This window comes from Wolffia australiana, chromosome 16 (assembly GCF_029677425.1).
Source record: "Wolffia australiana isolate 7733 chromosome 16, ASM2967742v1".
Lineage (NCBI taxonomy): Eukaryota > Viridiplantae > Streptophyta > Magnoliopsida > Alismatales > Araceae > Wolffia > Wolffia australiana.
Window position 1 is genome coordinate 2,548,940 of NC_135850.1, and position 10,688 is coordinate 2,559,627.

Consider the following 10,688-nt stretch of genomic DNA (forward strand, 5'->3'; position numbering starts at 1 on the left):
GAGACTCAAACGGCTGTTCGAACGAATCCTATTCTGATCTTTGTATTTTTCCAGCTTCTGCAAGATGTTTAAAACCTTTATATCATCGTTTAAGCTCTCTAATTCCCCCTAGAAAATAAGATTTCATTGTCGCCGCGGAACCTTGATCATGAGACCGGAAAAAAAAGCCGAAGAAGAGAAAATACGGTGACGTTGTTGAGTTCTTTCCCCAGCAATTCCTATCCAAAATCAACGATTTAATGGCCGGAACATCTTCACGTGGCAGATTGTTCTGTCAGATTCATCATTTGTCACTTATACCGAGGAGGGTCAGCGGTGCTTGTCCGGGAGACTGGTGGGAGCTACGGATTGAATGAATCAGACGTCATAACTCTACTCCCACAAGAGAATAAACACTTATAATCCCGTCTCTACCAGGAAAACAAGCTATACAACGTCTTACAAGTCCGAAGGTGGGAAGAGGTGGGGTCTAACGAGTGACAGAAAATCAAGCACAAATCGAGAAAAAGAAGTCATCATTCACATCAGCAGACATCGCGGCGCAGAACCTCTCGCTTGATCACTCTTCTCTTTGGGCGGCAACGACGGAGAAGAAACCCAAAGCTAAGTCGGATGATACGCCTGAGAACGCGCCCACGGGTGGGCACCAAGCGAGCGTTAGCACAAGTAGAAACCCAGCAGAGCTCGTTCATTTTGTGGGTGAAACGGTGGGGATAATACTCCTTTTATAGCCAACGATAGTATCGCTTAATGCACGAGCGGACCTGGTCTTCGCTAATATACGGTAACGCGTGCCGCGTTGAAGATAATGCCTTGGGCCCCTCTATCGCACTCTAACTCGGTCTCCGGCTTTCTCTATCACCACAAATACTAAATCACTGGGAGGAGAAAAGGACATGGAAAATTGAGAATACAAAACACCCTTCTTGAATCGAGTCTTGATGTTAACAGTTTTTTGGACAGTAATTGATGGGTACATTGCAGGGACGCCGACGGGACGATTTTTTCGTCCCAGGACGAAAGAATCGTCTCGTCCAAAGAGACGGACGAATTTCGGGACGAAAATTCCTCCGGGTGACCACCGGACGGGACGATTTTCGTCCCATGGGATGAAAGAACCATCCGTCCGGAGGTTTCCGACGTTGGACGGACGAATCTGGACCGAAAACCGCCGGATTCACATCCGACGGTTGAGATGTACGTGGCCTTGAAATGACAATTTGTTTCAAAGTCCCTGTTTTTTAGCTTGCATGCAAAGGGACACCGCTCGGAAATAATTGTACATATGGCCCTTCGCATTCTCTTTCCTCCATAATTCCCTAGAAAACTTAGAAAAATCTATATTAATATTCTAAAAATATAAAATGGGTTTCCTTCGTCCGAGACGAGGGACAGGACAAAAGTTCGTCTTGGGAGGACTGGACGGGACGAAAATTCGTCTCGGGAGGACTAGACGGGACAGTTTTTTAGCCGTCGGACGAAAATTAGTCCCATCCTTCGTCCCTGCACTGAATCCGGACGTCAGACGGGACAAAATTTGTCCCGTCCCGTCCATCGCCCACGTCCGGGACAATCCGGAACTATACTCCTATAATGATGGGAGCCATCTTGACTGACATGAATTAGTGTTGCGATAATACATTGGGTAGTGTTGAGATTTCAGTGAAGTGGGTTGATATCTGTTTCCAGGCTAGCTCATGCCATATACTTTCTTAAACTCAACTGAGGAAACAATCACCAGTAATCACCGCAAGAGCAGCGACCGGCAACGAAGCGGTGGAACCGGTTGGCGTCCCGGAGGAGGATCTCCCTACGGGTGACCAAGGAGATGAGCTTGACAGCGCTGTGGCAGTCGCTACAGACTCTCAAGTTCTTGATGACAGTGATCGTCCTCTCCGGGGGAAGGGAGATAATCCCAAATGCAATGGCCAGCCTCTCGCTGTGGAAGAACAGAGCTCGCTCCTTCTCCTCCATCTCCAAATCCATAAGCACAGAATCCACCTCAGGAGAATACCCCTCCTCCTTGATCCTCCTCATCAGCTCCTCCACCTTGGCAGCTATGGCGGCACTGCAAGGGTGGCTCCGGTCGTCAGCCACGAACAAGTGCACTTGTCCCTTCACCACGATCCAGCTATGGCCAGGGTCCTTCTTCAAATTCCTGCTGCTCATCATCTTCCTCGCCATGGCCGCTGCCTCCCACCGCCCTCCGGCAGCGTACATGTTCCCCAGAAGAACATAAGTGGAGGCATCAAAAGGGTCCAGGCCGAGCAACCGGGTGGCAACCCAGTCTCCGATATCCCTCTCGCCTCTTCTCCGGCAAGCGCCAAGCAGAGCTCGATACATAGCCGCAGACCCAGAGAAGGGCATCTCCTCTATCACCTTCACTGCCTCCGGCAGCAGCCCGGCCCGGCCGAGCGCGTCCACCATGCAAGAATAATGCTCAGCCTCGGGCTTTATCCCGAAGCCGGGCTCCATCTCTGCCATGAATTCTCTTGCTCTGTAGACCAGACCTGCATGGCTGCAAGCTGAGAGCACTCCAATGAAGGTAATCTTGTCTGGGGCCAGGCCTCTTTCCACCATTTCCTTGAAGAGATCAAGAGCTCTATTCCCATCTCCGTGCTGCGCGAAGCCCAGTATAATTGCATTCCAAGCCGAGATCACCTCTGCCTTGGTCCTCTTGAAGAGCTGATAGGCCTCCTCCACGCTGCCACACTTAGAATACATGTCGATGACCGAGGTGGCGACGAAGGGGTCGAGCCCGTGGGCTAGCTTGATGGCTATGGCGTGGACCTCCTGACCCTTCTGCAATGCTGTCAGGCAGGCGCAAGCTTTGACCATGGCGGCGAGAGTGAACTCCTCAGGGACAGCCCCAGACTGCCTCATGCGCTGGAACAGCGATAACGCCAGGCCTTCATTGCCATTCTCCACGCTGCCTGCGATCATGGCCGTCCACGCCACATCGTCGGGCTCAGGGATGAGATTGAAGACGGAGAGCCCGGCCGAGACGTCCCCGCTCTTGATGTACAAGTCCAGCGCGCTGCTGCAGACAAAAACGTCAGAGTCCAGGCCGAGCTTGACAGCCATGGCGTGGAGCTGAGCGCCTTCCTTGTAAGCAACAGCCCCGCTGCAGGCTTTCATGGCTGTGGCGATGGTGAAGTGGTCTGCAATAAGACCGCGGCGGAGCGCGGAGAAGAAGACCTGGAGAGCGAGAATTGGCTTGTTTCCTGCTGCATAGCCTGACATGAGAGCATTCAAAGAAGCCGGATCGAATGTTTGAAGCCCAGCGTGAAGGAGATTGGCCTCTGTCATGCTGTTGTTCTTGCAGTAAGCGTCGATGAGGGCCGTCACAACGAAGACGTCTCCTTCTACCCCGGCTTTAATGGCGGCTGTATGGATCTGAACGTGGAGACGATGAACTGTGGAAGAGGCACGGAGGATGGTTGAGAAGGTGAACTGATCAGGTCTCACCCCGCTTCTCATCATATCTAGAAACAGGGCAATAGAGGGTTCTGCCATAGACTGCTGAACGAAGCAGGAGATCAGCGAATTCCACGATATCAGATCTCTTTCAAGTATTTCGTCGAACAGGTTCAGGGCGCTGGCAGAAGAACCCATCTTCGCGTACGTGTTGATCAGGCTGTTGGAGACGGAAACGGTGGAGAGGAAGCCCATCTTGAGAAAAAGCCCATGGCTTTGCCTACCCAAATCGAAACTCTGAATGCCGGCAATGGATGTCGTCAGAATCACTGCTGTAACATGATCACAATCCTCCCCGGAGTTTCTCATGTCGATGAACTTGCGCACAACGCTGCTGTCATCCCCGGCTTTGAGATGAGCAGAGAGGGCTCTGTTAAAGACGAGAACATCTCCCTTCGGTCTGTTAAGCAGATTAAGTTTAAACCCAAGAGCTTGGAGCTGATCGCCATGGCGGCCAGCCTGCCCTCCGGCGAGAAGATGATGAAACGTTCTCTCGCAAGGAAGAATCCCGTCTCGATGAAGCTCCGCTAGAGCGCTGAAAGCTTCATCAGCCAACCCTTCTTCCGAATAAGCCTTGATCATGACATTGTAGAGGATTCTATCTCTGTCAGGCATTACGTCAAACAGGCGACGGGCTCGCTCAGCGCGCCCGGACTTAACGTAGAATCCGACGAGCGCGCTGGAGACCAAGGAGTCGGACTGAAGGCCGTGCTTGAAGGCGCGAGCGTGAAGGATAGAGCCGAAGGGGGAGAATGCGAGGGAGGAGGAGCAGAGCTTGAGGACTGGAGCGAAGGAGAGGGCCGTGGGAGACGCCATACGGGAGAAGAGATGAAACCCATCTTCAGGGAGATCGTGGAGAGCGAAGGCGGAGAGGAGGGAATTGAAGGAGACGATGTCTCTGTTAGGGGATGCTTCAAAGGTTCGCCGAGCTCCGGCTATGGAGTCGCATTTGCTGTAGCCGGAGATGAGATTGTTGACGAGAAGCCGGTCGGCTGAGCAGCCGGAAGTCAAAATTCTCGCGTGGGCTCGTTGGAGAAGACGAAGATCGCCGGAGAAGGCTGCCTGGCGGAGGATGGAGTACCATGGACAGAGCTTTGAGGAGATGGTGGCGTAGGAGCTTCGTATGATGATGGGATTGGTGGTTTTGGCTGTTCTTGTTAGAAGAGAAGGTCTCATCTGTCTTTCTTCATTGCATTGATCATGCTTCACACTAATTATGATGTCCAATAGTTAGTTTGTCTTATTGGCATCAGACTAACTATGATGTCCAATAGTTTGTTTGTTTTATTGGCAAAAACATGGTACTAGGTACGAGTTTGTTGGCGTGTGCCAGAGGGTCGTGCTCGTAGACTGATCTAACGTGGGAGAGTTTATATATATGTATGTGTGTGTGTGTTTACAAGAGTTTGAGGGCAAGGAGCGAGAGTAAATATCCCAATAACACATGGACCTCACTCGCCCGGTCACGGAACAAATGAATGGCTAACGAAAGTGATACCTCGCCAGGTTGCAGAGAAGGCCTGGGATGCTAGCAGCTGCTTCCCGTTCCCTGGCGTGGTGGTGCGAGAGTCAATATCCCAGTTACACATGGACCCCACTCGCCAAGTCACGAAACAAATGAATGACATACGAAAATGATACCTCGCCAGGTTGCAGAGAAGGCATGGGGTGCTAGCAGTTGCTTCTCGTCCCCTTCGTGTGGTGGTGCGAGAGTCAATATCCTAGTTACACATTGACCCCACTCACCCAATCACGAAACAAATGAATGACATACGAAAGTGATACCTCGCCAGGTTGCAGAGAAGGCATGGGGTGCTAGCAGTTGCTTCTCGTCCCCCTCGTGTGGTGGTGCGAGAGTCAATATCCTAGTTACACATTGACCCCACTCACCCAATCACGAAACAAATGAATGACATACGAAAGTGATACCTCGCCAGGTTGCAAAGAAGGCCCGGGGTGCTAGCAGCTGCTTCTCGTCCCCCTAGCGTGGTGGTTTTAAAGGAGAAGGAGAAGTTGCCATTGCACTTGTCAAATGTTGTCACAAGAGCTTCACGATGTAGATAGGGTTTATGCTGTTTAATAGTTTACCCATGAAATAGATTCTAATGTTGTAAAGCAAGCAATATGCTAATTTTAATGACTTAATTGATCCATTTATTTAATGGGTCGCTTAATTGATCCATGAGAAATTATGGGCAAACCTTATTACTTCTTGTAGTCTTCTTTAGCCGTTCATTTTCCCTTCCCAAAGGGCTCTTGTTACTTGTATTGTAGATCATGGGCAAAGTTTCAAACATCTTATAAAGCTCATAGTTCTCCTGAGTATACATTTAAAATAAATTACAATGCTTCAGTTGATAATTCATAATACAAGGGGAAGACACAGCAAATCCAATACTTGAGAAAGAAAGTTAAGATCCCTTTATCCAAGTCACAAACTGCTGAGTCTGGCTCAATTTCAGTTTCTTCCAAAGAGAACCCAAGTTCTATAACTTGATTTTTATGGTTTATTCAAGGTATTAAAAATATCATTAAAATGAAGAAAATCTCGTGCAACTATGTTTTTATTTTACACCATGTCAAAAATAAATCACAATTAACTATGGATTTATTATCATGGACTTTCATAAATGATGACATTTATTCTTCCCTAGTCTTTATTAAATCAATCATGTTTCATATGATTTTAGTTCATATAAAGTACTAACAGCTCTTCTGGAAGTCATCCTCCAAACCAGGATTGATCTGAACTTCGAATGAGCTCGAGCTCGACGATCTTCTTCCCTCGGGGTAGCTTCGCGATCGCCGGCGTCGCCCATCCAGATCGCTCTCCTACGGCTCGTCGCTCGAAGATCGCCATAGCCATGTCTTCATCTTCTTCGGCCGATGTAAACGGCGCGATCGGGACGTTCTTAGCAAGAAGAACCTACCAGCCTCCAGAATGGGCTCGTAATCTCAGCCCTGTTCCGTCTTCCAGCTACAATCTCGGCCATGTGAGCATCGCCTTCATCTTCCCCTCGCAATTATCCATTTTTCATTTTCTCTCTTGCGTCCAGCTTCCCACCCCCATTCACCGGTGGAATCTCCCGGATCTTCCCGAGGATACCGAGGTTTGGATCAAGGTAAGGAGGATGGATTTCTTCCTGAATTGACAAATTTTTTCAGAGTTTTTTGGTTTCGATAGATCGATTGACCTGATTGATGCTTCGGGATGGGAAAATTTTAAATTTCCAGCGAGACGATCTGTCGGGGATGCAGCTGAGCGGGAACAAAGTGAGGAAATTGGAGTTTCTCTTGGCCGATGCCGTGGAGGAAGGCGCCGACTGCGTCGTCACTGTCGGTGGAATACAGAGCAACCATTGCCGTGCGACGGCTGTTGCTGCGAGATACCTTAATCTTGATTCCTATTTGATTCTACGAACGGCGAAGGTCGTGATCAACGTGAAATTGGCGATTTATATTCTGAATTTCCACTGAATTTGGATTCTTTGATGCAGAGATTGGTGGACGAAGACCCTGGTTTGGTTGGTAATCTGCTTGTGGAACGAATGGTGGGAGCACATGTTGATCTAATCTCTCGAGAAGAATATGCTGAAGTTGGGAGCGTGGTCTGTCGATTTCTTCATCAGATTTTATAGTCTTTCGTTCAATGATAACTGGTTCATGAAACTTGATTGCATGTAAAAACCCAAGACTGTAAATCAGGAAAGGATTCATCTAATGTCATCTTGTCAGTAAATTTTTTTTCCAGTGCAGAGTATGTTGGAGTTATATTAAACTTGAGTTGTTTCAAGAAAAATATATATATTAAACTTGAGTTTTATGAAAAGTGTTATTGTTTTTAGGTGCTTGCTGACTTGCTGAAAGAGAGGCTGGTAAATGAAGGGAGAAAGCCATATGTAATTCCAGTAGGTGGCTCGAATTCATTGGGGACATGGTGAGGTTATTCTTCTTTGCGTGATTACATATCATTCATTGGATTTATATTTATTTGGAATTACTTTTCAGGGGCTATATCGAAGCGATCAGGGAGGTTGAACAGCAAGTCCAGAAATCAAAGGGTGGAATTAACTTTGATGATATTGTCGTTGCATGCGGCAGGTTATTACCTTCTTTCTCAGTCTCTTTGTACATCGCTTCTTTTAATTAAGGTGACATTTATGTCAAAATTATCTAAAGAAGGATTATTTGGGGATATTTCTTCAGCGGAGGAACAATTGCTGGTCTATCGTTGGGATCAAGGTTGAGCGGATTAAAAGCAAAAGTATGTGCTAATTTTTTTGGCTTCTCATTATCCATGAAATGATTTGCTGATGTTTCTGTCAAACCCTAATGCCGCAGGTTCATGCGTACTCCGTTTGTGACAGCCCTGATTACTTCTACGACTACGTTCAGGGCCTGATAGATGGTCTTCATGCTGGGCTTTCTTCTAGGGACCTGGTTGACATTAAAAATGTGAGTGCTAGTAAAAAATATTGAACTTCTTCAAGTTTATAAATTCTGGAAGATTTATATCCCATCTCAATCCTTTGTTTCAAAATTACTCTTGGTTAGAAAAAGGCATCATTGAATTCGGCACTCAGATTATGGGCCTTTGAAAGTGTTGACTAGAAGCAAATAGGTGTGCTTGAAAAAGTTTTCGCTCATGCTTGAAATAATAGAGAAGGGTTCGGCATATCCCAAAGAGGTTGACATAGAACATTGGCGGTTAGCGTTGATGACAGACTGATAGTTTATCCGTGATGTCGTGAACATCATCGTCAAATGCCCTGGAGTAACAGTCATTGTGAACCATCAAAATATTGTCAACGTCATCGTCAACTTTCTGAGAATGGTTGACATTTGCCTTTGCCTTTTGGGGTGATCCTATTGGTGTAGGCGCATTATTGGCATGACATTGATGCTGTTGTTGACTGCCAAAGTCAATGTTGGGATGACATTGGAAATTGTCAATGCCACCATCAATGCCAAAGTGAGAAAAGATGAAACTGGCAGGCCCGAACACTGTGATAGAGAATACTCTTCTTGAAGTCTAACTAGACATAGTTGTTTGAATTGTTTGTTCTGTTCGGTTTTACGAACAGAAAAATATCAAATTTGAACGGATCATCGCACAGGCCTGTGTGTGGTTCTATTGCTTGCTTTGTGCAAATTTTGTTCTAATTTTGTTTGAATGTGCGAATTTTGTTCGAATGTGCAAATTTTGTTCGTTTGTGCACAAAAAAAGAACAGAACAAAGAACAAGGCCCTGTGCGGTTCTTTTGTGCATTTTTTTTATTCGTTTCAAACGAACAGAACAGAACAACCATGTCTAAGTCTAACTCACCTTTTGGAGACTGATACATTGTATTCTCAGGCGAAGGGGCTGGGATATGCCATGAGCACTTCCGAGGAACTCGCATTTGTCAAACGGGTGGCTGAGACCACTGGAGTTATTCTAGACCCTGTATACAGGTACACCACAATCTCTCTGTTCCAGTCCCCGATTTTTTACTTTATCTTTTTTTCATTCCTTTACTCCCAACACCCTCTCTTTTCTCTTTGCCATCTGTCATCTTCTTCACCCTTTCATTCGCTCTCAATCTTTATTTATTTTCCTTTAATTTCTACCTTATTTCTTTATGCCTTCCTTCAGAAACAAATTTCTCCATGCATTCCATCTGTCTTCAAGTCTATTCGGATCTCTTTAGTCTCTCTGTTCATCTCTCTTTTCCCACGCGCGATCTGTCTCTCCCATGTTTCCGAGTTGCGTTCTTCCTCATTGTTTAATTATTTGTGTACTGGTTCTCTTACCTTCATCTGCTCTATCTCGCTCTTTCTTCTTTCTTGCTCTAACCCTATGGGTTTGCCGAAGTGGGAAAGCAGCGTATGGGATGCTGAGAGACATGGCAGAGAACCCTGCGGAATGGAAGGGGAGGAAAGTTCTCTTCATCCACACAGGTGGCCTTCTCGGCCTCTACGACAAGTCTAGTGAATTGGCTCCATCACTTGGGAACTGGCGGCGAATGTCTCTTGGTGATGCAGTCCAGCGCGGCAATGGCATTGGTAAGATGTTTTGACCTCTCTTGCCATCTCCATCTCTTCCTCTATCTTGATATATGTCTAGCTCTCTCTATATCTATATCTTTGTCTCTCTTTCTGTCTAAATCTCTATTTATATCTGTATCTCTTTCCTTATGTCCCACTCTATTCTACTCAATTGGAAGGGCCTTTTGGAACGTAAATATTGATTTCTGAATGTGTTGAGAGTGACATTTAAACGGCTGAAAAAAATATAGAGGTTGAAGAATATTTATCGGCTGATGCAATGGAAAGTGATAAAATCCCAAAAAAGCAGAAGTGGATCTTTTAGATATTTTATCTGTCTTAAAATCTCACTATGATATCCTCTGACTTTGAGAAATCATATTTTACAGGATTAGAACCAAACTCTATCATATGTCGTGTTCTTTCATATTTTGGTTTCACTCTTTCTTTGAGCACTATTGCCATTTGCCCATTCAGAGGACAGCTTTAGTGGATAATACAAGTTAGAGGTTTAAAATGAGGATTTGCAGTTGAAGCTGGAAGCAAATTGCTGGAACACCTTCATAATCTTATTTAGGGAACTATTTGTCATTTCCCTAAATTTGATTCAGTAACTAGAAAGATTTGTTAGGTTGTCTTATGTTGACAAATGAATAATTAACCCCAAGAATGTGGTCCTACTTTGTGGTGTAGTAGACAAGAATGGTGCAATCATTGAAACCAATGAAACCCCAGCATGTTCTCATATTTTCGTGCTTACGACTGGGCCACATAAAACTGGCAAAAATAAGCTCACAGCAAGACTCTTATCACGACAAACTTTTGAATAGGGTAACTTCAAGGGAAACAAAAAACACACAAGCAAGAAACTGATACTGGCCTCCTGAAGATCCGATAAAGAAACATTGAAATATGAGAGAAAAATGAACATTAACTTATGCCCCCAGAATTACAGGACTGAGTCTATGCACTGAGGCAAATTCCAAGAATTGGGAAGAGAATAATTCGCATGAAGGAAGATGAATGACAAAAGGTTAACCAGTATGCTGCCGGATTGGCTGTGTCCTCATCAGAGAACTTGTCAGATTAGCTGCCCCTGCAATGGATTTTGGACAATCTCTGAGACTCCATCATGCTACACCCAATCAGGTAATAATAGCCGAGTACGTCTTGATGGTTACTTA

General features: G+C 45.9%; 2 protein-coding genes across 2 annotated transcripts; one reads left to right on the top strand and one right to left on the bottom strand.

The window, feature by feature from the left end:
- Nucleotides 1–342: 342 nt before the first annotated feature.
- Nucleotides 343–4,700, bottom strand: LOC144713865 (Tetratricopeptide repeat (TPR)-like superfamily protein). The gene has a single exon (XM_078588585.1). It carries the CDS (start codon nucleotides 4,651–4,653, stop codon nucleotides 1,735–1,737), a length of 2,919 nt encoding a protein of 972 aa, XP_078444711.1. The 5' UTR covers nucleotides 4,654–4,700; the 3' UTR covers nucleotides 343–1,734.
- A 1,482-nt stretch (nucleotides 4,701–6,182) lies between these two features.
- Nucleotides 6,183–9,715, top strand: D-CDES (D-cysteine desulfhydrase). The gene is made up of 10 exons (XM_078588502.1): nucleotides 6,183–6,470; nucleotides 6,534–6,599; nucleotides 6,712–6,906; nucleotides 6,975–7,085; nucleotides 7,323–7,414; nucleotides 7,486–7,578; nucleotides 7,684–7,741; nucleotides 7,819–7,932; nucleotides 8,834–8,931; nucleotides 9,332–9,715. The coding sequence occupies exons 1-10, from the start codon at nucleotides 6,234–6,236 to the stop codon at nucleotides 9,534–9,536; spliced, it is 1,269 nt and encodes a 422-aa protein (XP_078444628.1). The 5' UTR covers nucleotides 6,183–6,233; the 3' UTR covers nucleotides 9,537–9,715.
- The last annotated feature ends 973 nt before the right edge of the window (nucleotides 9,716–10,688 follow it).